Here is a 22,312-nt window from a genome sequence, read left to right on the forward strand (position 1 = left end):
TAACCCTAGTGACTTCCCCATACCCGGGGTAAGGAACATGCCCGATAAGATGCTTATAATCCCCTTCACTTACAGAAGAGATGAGCAGCGCGTAATGGGCCGCATCCTGCAGGACTTGCTTTCCCCACACTGCCACCTTCTACAGCACAGGTGAGTTCCCCTAATGGCTCCAAAACTTGACCCCAAATCACATGGAGCTAAAGAGGAAAGCTTAATTACATTAAGATCTTTTTTCAATCAGAGTTCAGGTAACTTTCTACTGCCGCGGTGGTACGGACAGGCCTTTCCCCGCTGCGTGTTCTCTCCGCTACCTGTCAGTAATTTGGTTCAGAGATGTCTGTGATCGTGGCCCCGTAGATCTTGGTCTCCCAGTCTGAGAGCTGTTTCACAAAGCCCCTGTGTGGTCTCATGTTCGTTTTGCATTTCAGAACGTAGTCCCAAGCTTTCTGCAAACAGAGGGAAAGCAATAAAGTGTTAGGAATTAGAACTGAAAGCAAATCTCAGGCACGTACACGAAGCAGCTACACTTGTAGACGACACAGCTTTGTATTTAGTCCCTGTGTTGGACAGCAAGAACCTGCAGGTAAGACTCTGGCTACCACGGCAGGGACAGACTGGATCCAGAAGCGAACTTCAGAGAAGCCTGTCACCTTCACACTCTGCCCTCCTGGGTACGAGGACAGCTCGGGCTGCTTTCACTACCCTGCAGGTATCTTGCCTTATTTTACAGTGATGGAGAAACGCAGCCCTGGATTTTTACCCTAAAATGCTGTTTCTTCCACTGACGATAAGCGAAGCAGTGAAATATCAGCTATTCACAGGTAAGCAACAAAGGTTATCATGGGTCTGGATTGGTGTGACCTGGTGTGGCAGAGCAGCTATGACACTCCAGTTATCCCGCTGCATTAATTACAGCCATCTTAATTATTTGCTACTTCCATGTAATCTGCTAGGAACTCTGCTACGCACAAGGCAGATCCACGGGCATTACTCCAGCTGCATCCTTGGGTTTATCCAGCAGCGCTCATCTTCCCGCTTTCAAAATAGACTTCCCCCCACACTCGGGGGGTTGCTTAAGTGTAATGAGACCAAAGGTTAGAAGATAGTGCTCCATTGCTTTGTTTTTCTAATCTCAGTGATTCTGCAGGCTCCGAGGCTGATTTTCCAATATTTACCCCTCTGGGCCCATGGCGTGGATGCCTCTAGTTCCCCTGAACTCAACAGATTTACTCACATACCGACTACTAATAGAATAAGGGGCCGCACATCCCACATCTGCCTTTCTTTTGCAACATCCACATCTTTTGAAGCTTTCAAAGATCTTTGCCTAGATGGGGTGAAGGATCACACAGGAATCTGTTGCACTGCTGTTGTCTGCAAGAAACAAACTTGTCTGCCAGGGTAATCCCCCAGGAAAGCTTTGCCCAGCCAACAGCGGGCAAGCACCGCCCCGGCCAGCCGCAGCCGCAGCATGCCAACCTTGTCGTCTTCTTTTTCTTGGCACTCAGTAAAATGCTGAGACCAACCTGTTGATACCGACTGAGAGAAATCACAAGGATCAGCCTTTGACTTTTGCACTGCCATTGCAAGCACCTCCGGTAACTTGGCGTGCAAGGGAATGGTTATCAGTGTGCTGGAGCAATCACACCAGCATTAGGAGCAGAGACGAAACAGTGTCTGCAGCCCTGTTGGCACGCTCAACCTGAAATTACTCTTTGGCACACAGTGAGGGTAAGAGATTTCCTCTTATGTTGCAAATGTTTGCACAAAATCAATTAAATTAGATTAGATACAGGCCTGGCTTCAGTGAAGCTTGGATCAATCCTTTCAAGCTCCCAAGGGAGGAAACACTTTCCAAAAAAGGACAAGATTTTTAAGGAGACGCCTTTCAGTTCCCATGGGAACTCCCTTGCTCTGTGCTAAGCAGGCACCATGAGACGGTGCCCATGGCAGCATGATGCCCACGTGCTCTGTGCAGAGGGAAAAAGGGCCTGGCACCTGGGGAGAGGCTGCCAGGCTATTGCACAGCCATCGCTCATTATTTTTCTGACGTTATTCAGAGCTATGGAACAGCATGTACTGGCCATCTAACCTGTACATCCCTCCTGGGCTAGTATTATCCCACTCCAGATTTCTCTGCAGTAGTACCTGTGGGAGGGGATGGTGTCTGGAGAAATAAAAGAGGATTTTTGAAGAAGCCAGTGCTGCTGAGCCCAGTGGGAAACCAGAGCCCTGCAGGCACTGGGTTCTGAATTTCCCTGTAACCCCATGGTATTGAGACAGGATTAACTCCAGTAGCTCCCAGATACACTCTTTCTCAGATTCAGGAGAGCAGAAATACTTAGTTCTGTAACCACAGCTTTATTTTTATAGCCTGTAGTTATGTAGGGAAATGCAAGAACATCACAGGTGCCAAGGGAAGGACTCACAGATTCAAAATCACACCTCAGGTGTAAAGAAGATGCAATCTCATATAATATAATCTGTTACATTATCAGGTGGATAGTCTGCAGGAAAGCACAGATAATGTCTTTCTCATTACTACAGTAATGAGGCTTCAGAAACAGAAATAAACTGAACACCCAGCCAGTATCTGTGGGAAATATGACAGTGACATACCTGCAGGGAAAACTGGCAGGAATGCATGAGATAGGCCATGATCACTGTGCTGCTCCGGCTTATCCCCAGGCTGGAGAACACCAGCACCGCTCCGTGAGCCAGCTGAGCGTCTGGGTAAAGAAATGCCAATCACAAATCAGTGATCTGGGAAATCAAGCTTCTAATTGTACAGTCAAGCTCTAGTTCAGTGACAGCTGACAGGCTAGTAGCCTGAGTGACCCGAACCCTCATGACCCCTGACAGCAGCAGATGGGCGCTGCCAGCTCCCGTTTCTGTAAGCATTTACCTTTCTTAAAAATCCACTGAGTTAAAACGTGGCTTTGAAGACCAGAACCAAATGACAATGACAATTCAATGCTTTATTACAGATCAGTGTCACCCTTACACCAGATAACTGAAGAAAAGTGGCCTACCATGACCAATCAGCTGTGGCCAGCATCACATCAGCTACTCACACTCCTCCCAGAAAGGTTTAAAGGTATTGAAATTTCTGACGAACGCAAGCCTAAGCAGGAGGAATCAAAACTGGAATCAAAACTCTCAAACTGGAGGGGACTTTGACTTCAAATCCCTTACCCCTCCATGGGGATCACCGGCAGGAAGCATGTCCATGCCAGCTAGGGCGTTGGTTTTATGATGGTTTTATGATGGCTACTTTGCAGTGAGAATTGCTAAAATCAGCAAACTGATTTTCTGCAAAAGCCAAGCCTGCTTGGCTTGAAGACGATGCTGTCATTTGCTCGTAACCACACCAACTCTGCTAACGATGCCTGAAAGATTCTATATTTTATTAATAACCTTTAATTCTTTCACTCCCTCTTCAGAGCAGACAGCATGACATGTTTTTGGAATATCAGCAACTGAACTCTAGAATTCATGGGGCAAAGCCGCTTCTTCTACTGCTGTCGAGAGGCTGTGGGGTTTTGTGGTTTTTTCTTCAAGCTCTAAACCAGAGTTTTCTGACTTATTTCTGTCATGAGATACTAGTTCTGTTCTAAGACCTGAGAATAAACGGCCTCACTCCAACATACACCTGGCATGAGGATGTCCACACTCCTCTGAGAGTAGGTGGAGAGCTTTAGTCTGGTGTTCACCCATAACCCTTCCAGTTTAATCTACTCTAGACTATCAAGTAAACAGTATACATTTCCACATGAAATTCTGTTCATGACTACAAAATTATATCCTTAAATACTGTTTCCTTGTTTCTTTGTTTGTGTCCCATTGTCATTTCTTATGTTGTACTTGGATTATAAGGTCTGTGGGGACGGGGTGGTCTTTTGCTTCTGGGTCTGTACAACACTCAGCTCAGCAGGGCCCTGCTCTGTAGCAGGTGTTATTTCCTAAGGGTGATAAAAGCTAATGACACAGACGCTGTCACAGAATGGAGCTGCAGGAGCTATGTCTGCTGTGCTGCTGCAGGCACTGAGCTGCAGAGTATGTTTTTTCTTGCTCAGTCTGATGTAATCAGCTGAAGGCAGGTTTTTGCTGTCCAACCTGAAAGTCGTCTTCAGCTCTGCGATGGGTCTGCACTGCAAAGCACAAAGATTAGCAGCCTCTTGTGGTAAGTTCTCCAATGCGTGTCACGCTCTTGTTCAAACAAAGCTCTGGTGGTTGAAGATTTGGGCTGGTAAGAGTCCAAGGGTTGTATTTAACAACAAAGGAACAGGAGGGAATCCTATGAAGCCCTGGTAGACATCCTACAGCAAAGCCTTCTCAGATCTAGCGGAAAGCTCACTGTTATCAGAGTGAGGTATTCTTTAAAGTGAGTAGGAACATCAGAGTCAGGTGCTCTGTAAAATCTCCTCTCTGTCCATCAGGATGGTTAGGAAGGCAGCTCTGGTATCTATTAGGGTGTGGGCTTGCTTGGGAGTATACTGATCCTGAAAGATTACGACCCTCCTGTCTGAGCTTCCTGTTGAATTGCAGTCACTCCCATCTAATACCCTAGAGTGAGCAAGGTCTCAGGAATTCCAGATCAGGAACAACTCACCTATGAAATGACATATGGTGGCAAAGGAAGAAAAAAGATCTGCTTCGAGCAAATCTGGAACAGGTATATGGAGATATTTGCCACCTTCTGCAAACCTAGAAAAAAGAGCACACAGTGTGACATGGACCAGAGAAACAGCTTTGAAAAAAATGTGTTTGTTGGAGGCAAGCTGATAATTTTGTTTGCTGTTACGTGTGTGAGGTTTTCATCATCGTCATCATTAACACTATGATAAGGGATTTGTTATGGTAAGACACTGAGGTGCTTGTAATACAGAAACAGTTTAATTACTGATTTTCCATTCCATGTTGTATCAGCATTGGTATCTTAACCTTCCTTTATCTGAGAGCTAAATGAAAACAGATGAACTGAAAGCAAGAGTGCCTTCACAGCGTGCACATTGGCAGGTTTGTGAACATACCCCCCCAATTCACTTCATGTGGTTTTCTCTGACAGCATCCTCCTCCTTCCACAAGCTCAGAGAACTCAACTCAGAGAACTAATGGAGCAAAATGTTGGTGAGGATTCTCTGAAATGTGAAAGCACATCATGCAGAGGGCATGGGGAGATCATCCATGCTGTGGAGACCTTTGAATAATTTCCTCTGGAGCCAAAGGCATGAGAAATGTCTGCTGGTACAGATGCAGTGGGGGAGGTAACTGGATTTGTTACTTACTTTGTTTTGGTCACCACCTTGAGAAATGCCACTGGATTTTTCGCTGTGTGAAATGGCATTTCCAGTATGGCCAACTGACTGAGCTGAATGGTCATGGACAGGTGTAGGTAAGGAGGGAAGACCACCAATGTGAAACATCGGTGATTTAGCTTTTACACTGATGCGTTTGTAAGATTTCGCTCTGAAAGGTATTCGGAGATGAAGGCTGTTCCCGAAGGATGGTGGCATGCCATAGACTCAAAATGCCAAGGCCCCCTAATCCTCCTCTCACCCAATCACCCATGCCATGGTGGAGGCTTGCAGGACTGCATTGCTGCTGTGCTAACGCTGAGTGGAGATCAGAAAAATGAGCATGAAAGAGCACTTGAACCTGCAGTGACCAACAGAGGTTTCCCTGGGAGTTCCCAGGCACTGACTCCCCAGGGGCCCAAGGGGCTCTGGTGCTGTGCCACCTCACGTTTTTCACAGGCACAGACACTGGTGAGCGCACACCTTGAACTATTTAACTTACAGTGTTGCAGGCTGTTCAGAGATGTTGACTAGTGCTTTGATCTTCAAATCTTTCTGAATTTGTTGGTCACAGGCCTGCTTGAAGTTGCCCATATATAACTTTGCAGGCAGTATTTCTACAGGGTATACCTGGAAGTTGTCTAGTTCCTGCCGGAGAGAAGTCATAGGCTCAGTTTAGAGAGTGTATTTGCTCCTATTAGCTTGGTAAGTTCTTAAACAGAAGTCATGTGAAGAATTGAACACACACTTAGTCAACAGCCCATGACACATTCTAGTGTAATGATGCATTCAATTACCTGGACTTTCTGTATATCAAAGTCTTTGCTAAATTTATTAAGAATAATTAACAGCATTGCTGTCATTGTGGCATTACTTGAAACAAATCCTAACTCAACAGGAGGCAGCATATATTCTTTACATGGTCTGGAGGGACTGCAGCGTAACAGATTCATTTGGTGTTCTCCCCAGTTATTGTTTGCAAGGCTAAATGAAATCATCTGCCACCTGCAGAGCTGCAGGTGCCCTTAGTGGCACAACACGAGTCCACAGCTGCTTCTGGTGTCTGCGGCGTGAACGCTGAGCACAAAAATACCCGAGTAGCCAACAGTGCCTCTACATCCCTCACCGATACCCGGCTAATGCTACAGCAGAACAAAGCAGCAGCCTAACAATTCAAAGCACCAGAGAACAACAGCTTAAACTAAGAGGCAAGGAGGTGCTTTGCGTCCAGTTGAATCTGATGGGGAAGTTCAGCAGTTTGCTGCCCTTCACAAAGAAGCACAAAGAAGCACTCCTGCGCTGTAGCATCCCACAGGTTAGCACCGTGTCACAGGCTATTTCATGTGAACCAGAAGCGAACAGAAACAAAAAGACACGATGCAATGAGATGCTCTCTGCTGTCCAGCACCCTCTAAATCTGCGCTGCCTCACGTACTGTCCTAGATGTGAAAAAAGGGTAATTGTTTCTTGTAAACGAAAATGATCAACGTTTGTAGGTGAAACCAAGCAATTAGGACACTGGTGTTCCAGTGGACAGCTATTTTCTTTCTGGGCCTGTTGAAACAATGCAGCAGCACTTGCTTTGTGAACTTTCCCAATGAAAAGCTTTATAGACATGGAACACAGTGCTTCACAGGAATTGTGCTTCTGTCTGAAAACATTTACTGTGTAATATCCCAGATAACCACGTGTCAGAGAGGAACCTGCTTCTTTTCATCATTCGCTGCTGTTTGTTTAGTTATCTGTACTCCCCAGCAGGCCAGTTGTGGGGTTATCAGAGGAACCATCCCAGTTTGTTTATGTGAGCTTTCTTTCACGCAATAGAAGAAGGATAACAAAGGCCAAGTGTGGCTGTAAAAGAATTAGTGGTGAGACTCAGGGCAGTAACTCAAATTACATTTAATTCCTTTGTTTGAAATTACTCTGGTATCAAGTTTACACCACCACTTAACTTGAATTCATTAGCCACCAGCAGCTGAATATGAATGCTAATGTCTTCTTGCAAATTAGTGTCACCTCACCTGAGGCATCCACAATATCTTCTGAGTCCTCAGAAAATGATAGCAAGCTGAAAAACATTTGTATCCTCCCCTCAGGACCAGCACGGGATGCCGGGTGAACTGCTGTAAGCTTCTGGCACATCGGACGGCAGTTCCTGCCGGGGCATCTAACGAGATCAAAAAGCTATTTGCCAGGGCAGGTTTAGAGTGCCTCCACCAGCACTGGGGGTCACATCTGGCCCCCTGACACCAACGGCAAACTCCTTTTCATTTCCTCTAATGGTCTGCAGAAAGCCTTGTTAAAAGCCAGACTTATTCTTTAACTGTTGCTGCAGGTCAGTAGCAAGCCACGCCGCTTTCCACCTCTTGTCCTGATCTTTTATTCCTCTCCTGGTTTCTTTTGTAGGCCTAGATAAAGTTTTTTCCCCTCCCCATTATTCTTTGGGAAATGCTTGTAAGAATAGGGAAGTGTTATTAATTTAAATCTAATAATCTTAGTTTCATGGAGACCCTTTTCTTTAGTCTGCTTTAGGCAATGGGGAAGGTATCTTGAATAAATTCTTCACAAGTGTTTTAAACACTCCCCTCACTGAAGCAGATTATGTGAGATGGCTGCTCCCCCTCCTTCTCCCAAGGGATCCATCCCGCTTGCCTCTAGCTGTGTCTGCATTAGAGACAGATCAGCACAATAGAAACCGGCTTCTGATTCCTCACACCTTCCCTTGCTACCGTCTCATCAGTGAGCATTGGTGAACACACTTGCTTTATACATTCCCCTTACACACCCAGATTTTTTTCTTAAAAAAATTATGTAAATCTTTGCTAATGCTATAGTAGCCTTTGTAAAGCTAGTAGGAGCCAAACAAAGATGCAGAAGTGGCTCTGCACACAGCAGAACACCTCGCCAAAGGAGGCGTGAAAGCTAAACATTTCCATGGTTCAAGGAAGACTGAACAATTACATGGAAGAGTTTCCAGCTCTTCACATTTCTCGGTGAACTCCATCAAATCACCACCCCCATTACAGCTAAGTCTTTTTAAATATGGTAATGTGAAAGCCTTTTATAACCCTCTAAGAAGGAAGTACTCACTCTGTGAACTGACGTATCTTGAGTCAGTGTTTTCAATCTCTGAAGAAGCACTGCTCCCTAAAAGGCAATCGTGGAACAAGCCCCATCTCAGTAAAATGTGAAAAAAAAAAAAAGAATTCATTCCTCACACACAGCAAGGAACTTCAGAAGGATCAGTGCACAGATAGGAAACTAGACCTGCCAGGAAGCTTTGAAATAATATCTGGATTTTTGAAGCCTAAGAACATATGCAACACAGTGACAAACCAGTGGCATAGCACAGACGTTAGTTTTTCAAATAAAACTGGGTAAATTTGCATCTCTGTTAGTAAGCTCATAAAATTAAATGAGGAATGGGAGGAATATCTATGCTGCAGTGAGGTCCTGACTCACACGTGTCACAGGTACCCTTTTCTTCCTCCTCTTCCTCATAGTCACAGCAATCCAAAGAGCTGGTCTCGCAGTCATACACCACACAGTATCTGACACACCCCAACTCCTCGGCATCCGGTACCAGATACTCCCCTGTAGGACTCTACCAAAACCAGAGAGGAATTCTGTCAGGAGCACAGCTCCACACTTTTCTTGTGGCATCAACACTACTGACATTTTGCGGGTTACTACTCCACAGCTACGGGATGGGTTTGGGGCTACTTGACTCTGAAAGACGTGGTTAGAATTCAGAAATGACGCAAACCATGCTTGATTGCTTCATCAGCCGCAGCGGTAAAGATGCCAACACTGTCCTTTGTGAGACAAGGCTACAATAGTTAGCTCTTGTGCAATATTTTTCCTGATATACAGCTCTTGTGTGCCAACCGTTTGGGCTGCTCAGGCCACCTTTGCTTTCTTTGTGACAGAATACATCCCCCCAGTGGCAGAAATGCAATGTGGCTGGCACAGGCAGCGGAGCGGCTGGGACAATTCCCTTGGGGTTTAAGCCAATTTTGTCTTACTGCTAATTGCTAAATCCAGGGATGGCTCGCACAAACGGTAATTTCCCCTCACCCGTTCAATCCTGCGTGCTGTAATAATGTGGCTCTCGTCGTATTCACGCTGAGTACGGGCATCTGGAAAAATCAACCAAGACAGAGCAATTGGCTTAGTGGATGCTTTAGAGGTAGAATTCTCCTCCTGATTCTGTCAGTGGGAATTCAGGCACCGACATCAACCAGAGAAAGAGATTTGGTTTCTTAGAAACAGAGGCTTTCCGATGTGGGTATAATGAATGCCAATGCTGATGTGAGCCTCTGTGTAACAACAAGTGATGCCAGCAGCTTTAGTGCTGACCCAGGTGCGGTACTGCAGTGTTCACAGTGCCCGCCCCGTGCTCCCTTCTGCGCTGCCCTCTGGCCTAGCCTGGCCCCTGCTCGCTGGGCCTGCTCTGGCCTCCTGGCATCCAGCACCTCTGCCTCTGTGCTGCCTCGGAGCGGGGGAGATGGGCACCGGAGAGACCTCAACCCCGCTCCCAAACTGCCCAACTCCCTCGCCAAAACATTTAACAATATCGCAATATCTGGCACCCTTTTTTTGACATACGCAAGATGCAAACGCTTATCAGCAATCTTTGCGTAGTGGTTAAGAAATCTTGTGCCCCTCTCAAACCTCCAGGAGCAGCAGGGCAGAGTGTGTGTCTCTGGGAGGGACCAGAGCAGGCAGAGCTGGACGTGATGAACAGCAGTACTGGGTCAGGGCACCTGAAATGGGGTGTGAGAAACGCCCCAGCTGCAAGGCCCCGGTAATCACAAGGAGCAACATGTGCTCGCCCCCGTTCGCCGGAGCCCGCGGGCCCTGTGCCCTCGGGAGGCCCGCGGTGCCGGTGCAGGCCGCAGGCCCGCCCGCCGCCTCACCCAGCAGGCGCAGGTAGCAGGGCTCCGCCAGCCGCGGGAGCCGCCGGTACTGGTTGAGGAGGTTGTAGAGGTGGTGGGGCTCGCAGAGCTCTATCCCCGCCATCCCCCTTCGCGGCGACTGTCGCTGCAGCCCGTCTCGCCCCGTTGCCGTGGCAACAGCGGAGCGCGGGGGGCTGATCTCGCGAGGCTTCCCGCCACGCCCCCTCCATGCGGCGGGAGGTCTCGCGAGAGCGGCGGGCGGTCCCGCGCAGGCGCCGCGCCGTGGAGGTCGTTGGAGTCACCGGAGCCGCCGCGCCATGCTGTCCCGCCTCGCCCGCCCCGCCGCCGCCGCGCTCCGCCGGGGCCTCGCCACCACCGCACAGGTACGCCCCGCCGCCGGCACGTCCGGGCGGCGGCAGCGCAGGGCCCGCACCCGGCCCTCCGCTGCGAGGGGGCAGCCGGCGGCCTCGGCCCTCTTGTGTGGCGCCGGGTGTCGCCGCCTCGGGGCCGGGGGCGGGCACGGCTGGTGGGGGGGTCGGTTCTGGGGGTGCTGGGCCGGTGCTGCGGCTCTGCCCGGGCAGGCACCCGCGGTGCTGGGTGGGGGAGCTCACGCCGTTCCGCGGGCCCCGCCAGATCCCTTAGTGGTGGGTGAACTCCTCTTTCTCATGGTCTGTGAGGGCCATAAGCAGTTTTGCTTGCTGCTTCCTTCCTCTGCTGAAAATATGCTTTCAAAATCAATACATTTAATTCAAAATGTATTAAGAATTAAAGCTGGTGGTTGAGGATTTAACAATAATTCTCAATATTCTGTGTGACTCCTGACGCCGGGAGGGGACCTCTGCTACGTGGTGGGGAGAGACCGACCCCCGTCTTCTCACGTCATTAGTTCCCAGTGGCATATGACAAAGTGATTATCGTAGTTATAAAGATACGCTTTACAAGGGAGGTTTGTGTAATTATTTTGATAGGAATTAAATTTATTAGCGATGAGATTTTGACCTCAGGGTATCAGCTCAGTGATAAATGTGGGGCACAGCAGTGACTAATGGGAGACTTTGCTTTCCCTCAGAGAGTTTTATCCGACATTACGTTTGTTGCAGTAGCAAGAACACTGAGCTGAGCTTAGGCTGATCAAGCTTCTGGGTAGATTATTTCTTGTCATAGCATAATAATTAAGCTGTTCGTGCAGGGACTTGGAGCTATTATGGCTTTATCTGGTAAGACAGTGTGATAGAGAACGTCCTCATCAGCGGTAATTGTATTACCACGTTACGTCTCTGTAGCAGCCTCTGGTTCTCCATCGCTTTGGCAGGGTGTTGCATTTTAAGATTGTTCTGGGCTTTTAAAGTAGTTTGCTTCTCACCTAGTGACACTTTCTCTGCAAGAGGAGTGCAGGCATTTTTGAGAGAAATATCTTTCTTCCAGAGAGCACGTTAGAGTAGAATTGGTTCAGCAGGGCAACAAACCAAGAGCTCATTTTACTTGCTTCTCAGCCACACTTGATCAAAGCTGGAGATTGTAGTCACTTAATGTTCTCAGGGCTTAATCTTGAGACAGCTGCAGGCACTATTTTGAATTTATTTATATGCATACACGTTTTCTTCACATATGTGCAATGGTTATTATGTTTATTGTAGTCCATTAAATGTATTGATTTGCCAAATGGGAAGGCATATTTTTTTGATACTGGCAATGAAAACTAGAAAAACTGCAAACCAGGTTTTGCCCTAAGTCAGACCTAGGTCCACAGGGTAGCAGGTATTAGTCTCGGGCAGACATTTCCATCTGAAGAAAGATGATCCTTTTGGTTTCTTTGCCTAGCCTTGCTTCCCTTTTGAGCTTCAGATCGCAAAAGAACATTTTCCTCTAACTTGTCCTACCAGTAAACCTCAAGGATTTGTGGAAGGCTCTCGTCAGGATAGCTTTCTGTGGGCTTAGGCAATCAAGCTTGCATAGTACTTGGTAAAAAAAAAATTGAGAAATAGAACTAAAAGTAAAGAAAGTGTGGTGAAATCCCCAAGGTCCCTACTGCAATAACTACCAGAACATCTGTTCAATGTGTTTGTCATCTTTTTCCCTCAGAACAATGCCAAGGTAGCAGTGCTGGGGGCCTCGGGAGGCATTGGCCAGCCTCTCTCCCTGCTCCTGAAGAACAGCCCGCTGGTGAGCAGGCTCAGCCTTTACGATATCGCTCACACTCCGGGCGTTGCAGCTGACCTCAGCCACATTGAGACAAGAGCGAGTGTTAAAGGTACTGCGAGATGCTGGAAACGATCCCTGTTCTGGAGGGGTCCTCTTGGGTGTCTCCAACACTCGGAGATGCCCGTTGCTTGTGAAGGGGAATCTTCACATGATCCTGAAGCCTACTATCAGTTTAAGTAGCTTTTTCTTAAGCAGTGCATGACTAATTAAGGTTTAGTTGATTAGATTGATATGTATGGAGATGAGAAAGGTCTGTCGTTGCACTGTTGAAGGGGAATTCGTAATAAGTGACAGGAAATGTTTAGTAAAATGGTCTTGGAAAAAAGCTTGAGCGTTGAATTGGAAAGTTTGACTACAAATAGACTCGATGCCCTCTGGGTGTCTACATGAATTCTGCGTGCCTTTCTGAAGGGATAGCTGTCAATTCTGACGAAATCAACGAAAACTTAATCTGCTGATCTTCATTTTCTTTCAAGATCACTAAAAGTTTACATTTTACTTCAATGTGCCTATCTGCAGTTCTTCGGGGGCACTGACTGTAGTGCCCAGCTAGGGTTTTTGGAGAGTAAATACACATAACAGGAGGAACTGGGGGTTTTCGAAACAGATGAGTGTGAGGTTCCCACTGTTCTCATTCTGTAAGTTTTGAAACAAGGACAAAACATCAAATAAGGTCCATCCATAATTGTATTGCTTTGCTTTTCAGCATAAGCCTGAATTGAAGGCTGAATTTTAAAAGGAATTGGGTGCCTCTAGGTGTAATTTTCTACTTCAAAGTGTCAGATATTTAATAACTGTCAAAAACATAATGTCTGAATGCCTTCCATTCCAGGCTTCCTGGGACCCGAGCAGTTGCCAGAATGTCTGAAGGGCTGTGATGTTGTAGTTATTCCTGCAGGAGTCCCTAGAAAACCAGGTACGTTCTCGTTGTTAAAAAACCCCAGGGCTTCATTGAAGTGTGTTTCTGCAGCACTGTTACTCAAATAGAGCTGTGTCTGGTGCTTTATGGTGCTCTCGGTGTTGGCTTGGGATGTAAGGAGTCTGTTAATGACACTGACCTAGAGCTTGTTGCGGTATCAGGCACCTCATTTAGCCTCTCTCTTAGGTTGTCCCTTGTAAAATGGGGAGAATGGATTTCTGGGGTTCCTCTGTAGGGGTGAGGTGCAAAGAGTTTTCATGCAAGTGATCCTGAATCTCCCTTAGTGTTTCTTGCCCAGAGCAATACTCTAGTAAAAAACTGCTTCTTTTTTTCATTTCTCAGCAGACCAGAATCCATTTGTTTTGCATTACTTGTGTGATAACTTCTCTGAGCATCTCTGAATGCTGTTAAGCCTCCGTAGAACGTCTCTGACCAGCTCCATTTCTGCTGTTTTTCAGTATCCTGTTGGCAATGTAACAAAACTCTAGACTTTAATTCCTAGCTCTTCCTAATTCTTCTTTTTTCATGGTTAAAAGTAGTTGCTGCAACAGAAATGAGAGGTGGCACTTACGCAACTAGCCATATTTTGCACAGAGCAGTTGGCATTCAAACTGTAGCTGTGGAGGTGACTGCAGAGGGGGAAGAGAAGTCGTCTTAGAAGCAGTTATGCTGCTCTGAGCACCACTGGTGTGGGTCAGTGTGGTCATACTGTACTTCAGGCTGCCTAGGTGAAATACCTTCTGACAATTGACCACTGGGCTGGTTGCCCCTGAAAAGGGCTGACCCACCTGCAAGGGCAGTAATCTTTTGTTAGGGAGAGGAGTTACCTTTGGAGCCAGTTCATTCCTGCCACTTGAGGGTTTGCTTTTGATACACTAAACCAGAAGCTGAAGTTGACATATCTCTGTGCAGAGCAGAATATTATTTTTTGATTGAGTTGCTTGCCCATTAACGAGTAAACTATGGATAACTTAAAATCTTGTCCTGAATGTGTTTTAGGTATGACCCGTGATGACCTGTTCAACACCAACGCTAGCATTGTTGCTACTTTGACATCTGCCTGTGCAAAGCACTGTCCAGAAGCCATGATCTGTATTATTTCTAACCCGGTAAGCCTTTTCTGGAGACCTTGAAAGTGTAGAGAGAAAAAAAAATCCATACTGAGACTACTTGAGGAATCTGAGTTCCTATTAGTTTTGACCAGTATCTTTAAGGTCTGCAGGGTATTTGCAGAAAAGAACTAAAAGCCTGGTTTTGCTAAGCCATTTTTCCTGGGCTATATTTAAGTCAGAGGAAACTTGGATGTAAAAGTGCTTAGTATCTCAACATCTGTATGACTGTGGTTATAATATGTGCAGGTGTATTAGTGGGAACAGAAGTCTTAGCTCATTAAGGGAGGAGCCTTTGTAATATGAATGAACAAATTTATTGTCTTAATGGTTATTTAAAATGGATGATTTTTATTCCAGCCTGACTGTAAATTGCTTTTCAATTTAGGAATTAAAGTAATTGACTACAGTTGACTTCAAGTTGGAAGTATACTTCGGGTTGTTTATTGGCCTGTTCAGTTCAGGCATTGACTTCATTATTATACTGGTTTTAATGAATGCTTGCCTGTTCTTGCTTGTAGGTAAATTCAACCATCCCAATAACTTCAGAAGTCTTCAAGAAGCACGGTGTGTATAATCCCAAGAGAATCTTTGGCGTTACAACGCTGGACATTGTCAGAGCCAATACTTTTGTGGCTGAACTAAAGGTAGGTCATAGTAACAGATGCTAGGGGAGGGATACTGCCTGCTTCGGGCATCAGATCTATCAAAAATGCTTTTAAAATGGCTGCAGAGAGCCAAAGGAGCTTCTGTGGAGCTAGAGGCAATGGCAATGATTCCCTGTTTCCATTCTCTAGAGGAGCCTGGGGATAGGGTTTCTTGCAAAATGTGGTTCAGGAGACTTTGACCTTTCCTTTTCATAGCTGTCCCCTGTGAGCGAGCTACATGTTTGCCTTAATTCTGTTGGCATTTTCAACCCTGCTGGTGCAGCCAGAGGAGAGGGTTGAATTGTAGTATGTATTTGCAAGTCAAACTGTGCTGCGTGTTACAGGATACCCTGTGAAGTATCGGGAGGCGTAACAGGTTACTGCTCTTAATAGCCCTGGTGGAGTTTGTACTTGTGCTGCTGTTTATCTGAACTTGCATTAATAATATCCTGTAACTGCCTAAAGTTATCAGAGAAACCTGGAGTTCCACTCTGTAGGTCTGGCTTTGTCCCTGGAGTGTAGCTGCCCCTGAAACTCTTGCCCTCTGTAGCGCTGGGTTATAGGTGTGTCCACATACCTAGGGCAGAAAATGAAGCATGGTGTTTTTAAATGTTTTTCTTGTCCATATGCTTCAGAAGCTGGAAAGTTTCGTGTTTCCCTTAGGGCTTAGATCCAGCTCGAGTAAATGTTCCGGTTATTGGTGGCCATGCTGGGAAGACTATCATCCCTCTGATCTCTCAGGTACGTCATTGCTACTGCCGTGTGTGGCATCACACTGATCCATACATTAGAGTTGATGTAAAGTGCCTTTGTGATGGCACGTATCGTGCTAAGATACAGCAGGGACAGTCTTCCCTGCTCGTGTGGCTGCTTTCATTCTGAGGTGAGGTACAGGATACTGGAAGGCAATGAGATAAATCTAAACTCCTCGGGGTGCTTTAAATAGTTCCAGCCTTTCTCCTCTAAAGGAGTTTGGCATAAGAATGGAGGTGTCGTGTGGGTGTTCAGATGTCTTGCCACTGTTTGGTTTGGGTTTATTTTTTGTGACAGGTATTTCATGATGAATACCTGCCTTCAGCAGGAAAACAAAAATGATTTTGCTGTGGTGGACTAGAAACACCACTTCAAGGCACAGCATTGAAATGAGGAGGCATAACTCAAGCTGTGTGGGGAGGCCTGCTTCAGTCATGACTGGTAGTCAGGGAGAGGCTCCCTTCATGCATCTAAGCCAGAGTGAAATGCAGTTCTAAAGTGGGCTGCAGCTTCATGAGGAAGGGGCTAGGATATGGCCAAGGAGCAGTCTGCAAGAAAGGGGGAAAAAGCTGTGCTCTAAGTGAGGAATAAAGTATCCATCACAGAAGAATGTTCTTAGGGAGTAAGAGCTTTGGAGCAGCTGAATGCTGAGAGGGTGCTTTTGTTGGACAGTCAGTTGGGACAGCGGCAGCTGTGCTTAGCAAACTTGTGTAGCTGTATCTGTAGGTTCAGTAACTTCCTAAATATGCTGGCAGGCTGGATCCTTCGTAAGGCTCTTGACTTCCATAATACCACAGTGACCCGTATATTTACAGGGTGGCTTTTTGAAATTCCTAAGGCCTGTTACATGGTTGGAGCTGGGGTCACTGATTTTCCCAGTTGACAACTGTTGGTAACAACTGTAACCATACAAAAAGCATCGTGTGGGTGGCCTTATGCTGGATCTGGAGGGGTCCTGGGATTTGATAGTAACTTCTTTTTTCCAATCTAGTGCACACCAAAAGTGGACTTCCCTCAGGATCAACTGGAAAAGCTTACAGGGAGAATTCAAGAAGCTGGCACTGAAGTTGTCAAAGCTAAAGCAGGAGCAGGTTGGTTCTTGACTACAGCTTCCAAGCAATTCTTGTTGGCCAGCTGAACGGATGCCGTCCTCTTCAGTTTAATCTTATTTATAACTGCTGTGCAGAATTATGAGCTGCTGATTACAAATCTAGCCACTCTGCCATATCAGTGGCTGCCTGAGCTGTGGTACTAGAAGCAGCTCAGTATGTAGGGAAGACTAAATATTAACCGATCCCACGTCATGGATGGCTTTAAAAAGAATCTTCTCTCTCAGATTAAGCTGTTTCTTCCTATAAATACCGTCAACTAAATAGCATGTAGCTGGCCAGAAGCTGCTGCTTTATCCAGCTGGTTGAAGTCAGTGACACTGCTGCTCCGTAAACATCGCAGTACGGCAGCCCTTGATGCTAAAGAAAGTATCACATTTCAGTGTAATCTGTTCTAAAAGTGGTTTCACTCTTACAGGATCTGCCACCTTGTCTATGGCCTATGCTGGCGCTCGATTTGTGTTCTCTCTGGTGGACGCAATGAATGGAAAAGAAGGGGTTATTGAATGTGCCTTTGTTCATTCGACAGAGACGGAGAGCCCCTACTTCTCTACACCTCTGCTGCTGGGGGTATGTGTTTTAAATGATGAGGCTTTTAAACAGCAGCTACTGATTTAGTCTTGTGGGTTTTACTCAGTGATTTCAGTTTAGTCTAACGCTGGGTATCGCTGACGTTAACACCTTTTAAGAGTTCTTGAATATTTGGATATTGTACTTAGGCACATACCTCATGCTTGACGGGGGTGCTGCTGCTTTTATCTGCTCTTAGACTGCAGGTCGCTGAGTAACCAGAGATTCAGACTTGCCTTAAGAGGTCACGCTTGCCTCAAGTCAGTGCCCGTTTATGAAGGGCTTTCATATGATTAACCAGAGTCAGCAATCCTGTCTCCTCAGCTTGATCTGCTGCAAGAAAATCTCTCAGAAATTGAGGCACATGGGGAACCACAGCATGGATTAGGATTAATAGACTGCTTTCAGGACCTCTGCTCTGAAAGAAGTGTTCCTTTTGTCACTCTTACCCTGTGGGTGGAGTGAAAAACAAGGATGCTGCAGCCCTGTCGTGGCTGCTGGGATGCAAAGGATAGCGTATGCTGTTGTAGGTGTGAGCTGGTGAGGGAATAGAAGTGGAGGGGTATTAAGGGGAAAGGATTTGGACGTAGGCATGAGATCTCAAAAACCTAGGAGTGCAACTCTGAAGCAGTTTCAGATTGCAAGCCAGTGGCAAGCGAAGGGCGTACACCAGAGGAGATAAATTGCTATCTGTCTCCTCTTGAAGGAGCTGATGGGCTAGCTTCAAGCTTCGCACCGTGCTGTGAACCGTGAGTGAGAAGTTTGTGAAGGCTGCAGAAGTTGCTACAGATAAGAGGCTTCCAAGCCTTGCCAGGAAGTACAAGGTTGGCGGACTAGAGATGACAGAGGTCCCAGGCTGGGTCTCCATCTCAGCTGGATAATACCTCATCAGAGCTGTTAAGTTACTCTCTTGGTCATTCGATGAATGTTTAATCCTTTAATCCTCTTTCCCTCAGAAAAATGGAATTGAGAAGAACCTCGGTATTGGCAAGATCTCCCCCTTTGAAGAGAAGATGGTTGCTGAGGCCATGTCTGAGCTGAAGGCTTCTATTAAGAAAGGAGAGGAATTTGCAAAGAACTTCAAGTGAAGAGTTGATGACAGAGAGGAATTACAACTTCCTTAATTTATTAAGGCATCATGTCACTACGACTTCTGATTCGAAGCTCATGCTTTGATTGAAGTCTGTCTGTATTAGCTTAACGATTGTTGCCAGTGCAGAGTCTAATCATCAATAAAAAGGCCTCATTTTTTCAGTGTACCACCTGGAATTGTCCTGATGTGCTTGTCTTTTGAGGGTAGCAGCTGTAGGTCTCTGAAAGGTTATCAGTTTCTGTAGGGGTGAAATAGCCTCTTAAAGTGGGTGAACCGATTACTCTCGCCTGATGCTCTTGGGTTTTGCCTTGGGCTGCTTGTTTGGTGCAGCAGCTGGGAAACCAGGCGTGATCAAATGAGATCAAGATGGGTTGAAGAGGCTTGTGAAAGGGATAACAGAGTGAAGTGATCTGAGAAGTGTTTTTTCAGGAGGTGGCGTTACCTCTGTTCGTTACCTGGTGTTGCCTTAATCTCTTGCGTAATTTGATTTTAAAAGAGCACAGTGGTTGAAACGTCAGTCCTGCTTTAAGAAAATAATTCAAATGTTGAGAGTGACTTCTTTCTAATTAGGAACAAAAGCCTTGATTTAGCATCTACGTAAATTTCTTTTACATGAATATAAAAATAAATGTCTGCAAGAAAATGGTGATGACGAGCTCTGTTGCTGACTTCTTTGAAGGTAAGCTTTAATGAAGGAAGCTATGAATTCGCTCGTCCTCCGTGTGCTGTGGGCTGCTTACCTTACTGCTTTGAATTGCTTTAATCCATGTAGCTTGAATTCTAAGTTGAACAGACTTTATTTTGATCAGCTGAAGGAAATGCCAAAGCCCAGCACCTCTGGAGGAACTGAGGGGAGTGTTGGATTGAGCAAGAGAACCTGGTGTAGAAACTTCTCTTAAGGAAGAGACTTAAAGGTTGTAGATGCTGTTTGGTCACTGGCTGTTTTCCCCACTGCTTGTATTCTAAGCTATTTTTATTTTAATTAGTTCATTCTGAACTGGATCACACAGTTGTGACTCTGAAGGTGCCTTGAGAATGAAGTGTTTGGCTCTTTCGCTGCCCTGTGGAACATGTAGGCAGAGAGAGGACAGCAAGCACAGTTCTTGTCCCTCCTCTCTGCAGAAATTCAGTGCATTAAAACTTGGTTTCTTTGCAGAAATAGTAATGAAGCGTCGGCAGTCATTACTCAGCAGGCTTGGAACAAAGTAATTATTAGGTGGTATTAATAGAATTAGAGATCGTGTTGGAGCGGGGCAGGGGAGGATGTCGGAGGACCCAGAGGAGGAGTGACTGGCCAGGCTGGTGAATGCAGCGTGGATGTTGTGTTCAAAACAAGCAACGGAGAGCGGCTGGCAGGCTCTGCCGTGGGGCAGGTTGCTGGGCGCAGGGGTTTGCAGGCCCGTCAGCAGGTTTGTAGCCAGAAATAGGCAGGACGGGTTATTTAAAACCAGGGTGTGCAGCCGTCTGCCAGCGCCAGTGGTCTGCACCGCCGGCGCGGTGCCCAGTGGTCCAGGGGAACTACGACACGAAGCTTCTGAGCTAAGGGCTGCGGGGAAAGCCTTGCCTTGCAACCAGGAGGGACACGACATGCACTGGTTCTAGTCCTGCTGTTTTAAATAGAGCAGATTTCTGAGGGTCGGAGATTTTCAGAACTTGAGGTTCACAGTGTGGCTTAGGTTGTTCTGTCTGTCTTGTGTCAGCAGTCCAAACCCAGCAAAGTCTGGAGGAATTGCATGGACAAGCAGAAAGCTTTGCTTGTAGCAGTAGGGACTCGAGGACAGGATGGGTAAGAGGAGCTGAGGTGGAAGAAGTTTATTTCCCAGCACCTGCTGACTCGTAGATTCTTCAGGGTCTCCTTCAAATCTCCCTAATGATAACAATGCCCGTTCCCTTTCTGCACCGTCTGGGTTTTGGGTTTGTTTCTCCCCCAGTCCCGTGCCTCGTCCTTGGAGTTGCAGCCATTCCCTGTGCCTGGAAATCTGCTCTCCTGTTGGGAAGGGAAAGGGGACACCCTCCTTGTGGCTTTCTGCAGTGACGGCAGAGACCAGGAGGATGTTGGATGAAGGTGAGAAATGAACTCGTGTAGGTGTTCTCCACTTGGTCAAAAGCACTGTCCCCCTGGCCGAACGCTGCTGTCACGGATAACTTAACCGCTGTGAAGACTGAAGACGGTTTGCAGCTGTAAGTGTGGGACATCCCACCCCTTCTCTTCTCTCTGAACAGATTCCCCAGAGGAGGAGAGGAACCAGGGCGTACCCCTCCTCGGGAGAAGGAGGAATTAGCTGGGTGTACCTAGATAAGCCGGCAGCCTTCGGTGGGTACCTCCCGTGGAGGTGAGTAACCAGGTCTGGAGGAGGTGAAAAACCCACCCTGCTCAGAGCCCTTGGGTGTCATCCTGTTCACTGAGCAGACTTCTGGCTCCGTGGTCTTTAAGCATCTGACATCTTCCATTGCAGCATCATTTGTGTGCACGGAGCTGCCGCCTCCTCACGTCGCCCAGCTCCGCGCTGGAGCCCAGATGTCAAGGCACAGAGGAGATGTGTATTAAGAGTGATAAATAATGATGCTCCAGACAGCCAGATGTCGGGTCACTTGATCCCACCTGCTGCTCCTGTGCTGCTGGGGCAACACGGTGAAGTGCAGGAGAGGAGAAAACAAGGAGAAAAGCAAATAGTGAACATCATGGATTGGGTCCTTCATCCTGATTGACCTCAGTGTCCCGGGGGGCTTCAGGTGGGATGACTGCAGGAGCAGGGTGCAGGCTGGCAGCCCTGTGTCCCTCATTCCTGGGAAAACTGTTTTCCCTTCCTGGCTCTGTTTAAGGGCTGGTGCTTCGGGGTGGGGGTACAGCCCTGCCAGCCCTGAGCTCCATCTCACCCCGGGAGGGCTCCGGGCGCTGGGACCCCACAGCAGCAGTTTGCTGTTGGGTAGGGCTGGTGCTGCCGAGCCTGGGGACAATCGCTGGCATTTCGGTGATATTTAGGAGAAGGAGAAGCAGGGCAAACGACACCAGGCACAGCCAGGGGTGTGGGCAGACCCCCCTGCAGCCCTCTCAGCTTCCCCCTGCCCTCGCAGGACGATGGCGAGAGGTTTTCCCATGAGTAGGAGGATCAGAAACCATCTGATCTGTGGTTCCAGCTTTGCAGAGACCTCTCTGCTCCCCTGGCTCTCCTGCCTGGCCACGGGCAGCGTTAAATCACCCCCTTTGCATTCGCTGCTCTTGATTTACTGCGATGCCCGCGAGCTCTCACTTCCCTCCCGGGTGCCTCGAAGCAGATCTGGAGCGCGGCGCTGAGCCGCGAGGGTTTGTTTGCATTTACAGGGAAACCTGTTAATAAAGGAGAGCAAGGGGACTGCTCTTTTCCTGGCTGCGGGAACAGATGGCTGGATAACGCGGTGCGATTAATATGCAGGGAGTCCTGCCGGGGCAGGGAGTCGGTGCCTGTTAGGCGAGGTTGGTGTGCCCGAGCTGAGCTCTGCTCCCCCTCTGCCCCTCCCTGGCCCCTGCTGCCAGCGGGGGGTCCTTGGGGACCCTGGGACAGGTCAGATGGTGGCACAGAGGAGGTTGTGGGAGCTGGTTGTGGGGAAAGATGCAGGGGGGGACTCGTGGGCAGCAGTGGGTCTGTGCTTCTCCCGCTCTCAGTGATGCTGGGGGAAGGCTTTGGGTTTGTGAAAGCAAAGACTGGCTCCTGTGATGAGTGACTGCTCAGAGGTC

The 22,312-nt window shown here is 47.4% G+C and overlaps 2 protein-coding genes across 2 annotated transcripts; one reads left to right on the forward strand and one right to left on the reverse strand.

Moving 5' to 3' along the window:
* Nucleotides 1-211: 211 nt before the first annotated feature.
* On the reverse strand, nt 212-10,358 carry STYXL1 (serine/threonine/tyrosine interacting like 1). Its single transcript, XM_068415834.1, has 9 exons — nt 10,217-10,358; nt 9,375-9,436; nt 8,775-8,901; nt 8,388-8,444; nt 7,319-7,464; nt 5,800-5,945; nt 4,613-4,707; nt 2,620-2,729; nt 212-446 (listed from the first exon to the last, which is right to left on the reverse strand). Exons 1-9 carry the CDS (start codon nt 10,317-10,319, stop codon nt 315-317), a joined length of 978 nt encoding a protein of 325 aa, XP_068271935.1. The 5' UTR covers nt 10,320-10,358; the 3' UTR covers nt 212-314.
* A 97-nt stretch (nt 10,359-10,455) lies between these two features.
* Nucleotides 10,456-18,763, forward strand: MDH2 (malate dehydrogenase 2). The gene is made up of 9 exons (XM_068415796.1): nt 10,456-10,578; nt 12,278-12,446; nt 13,230-13,313; nt 14,316-14,425; nt 14,947-15,072; nt 15,736-15,813; nt 16,817-16,916; nt 17,353-17,504; nt 18,461-18,763. The coding sequence occupies exons 1-9, from the start codon at nt 10,513-10,515 to the stop codon at nt 18,590-18,592; spliced, it is 1,017 nt and encodes a 338-aa protein (XP_068271897.1). The 5' UTR covers nt 10,456-10,512; the 3' UTR covers nt 18,593-18,763.
* The last annotated feature ends 3,549 nt before the right edge of the window (nt 18,764-22,312 follow it).

Source organism: Nyctibius grandis, chromosome 18, assembly GCF_013368605.1.
Source record: "Nyctibius grandis isolate bNycGra1 chromosome 18, bNycGra1.pri, whole genome shotgun sequence".
Classification (NCBI taxonomy): domain Eukaryota; kingdom Metazoa; phylum Chordata; class Aves; order Nyctibiiformes; family Nyctibiidae; genus Nyctibius; species Nyctibius grandis.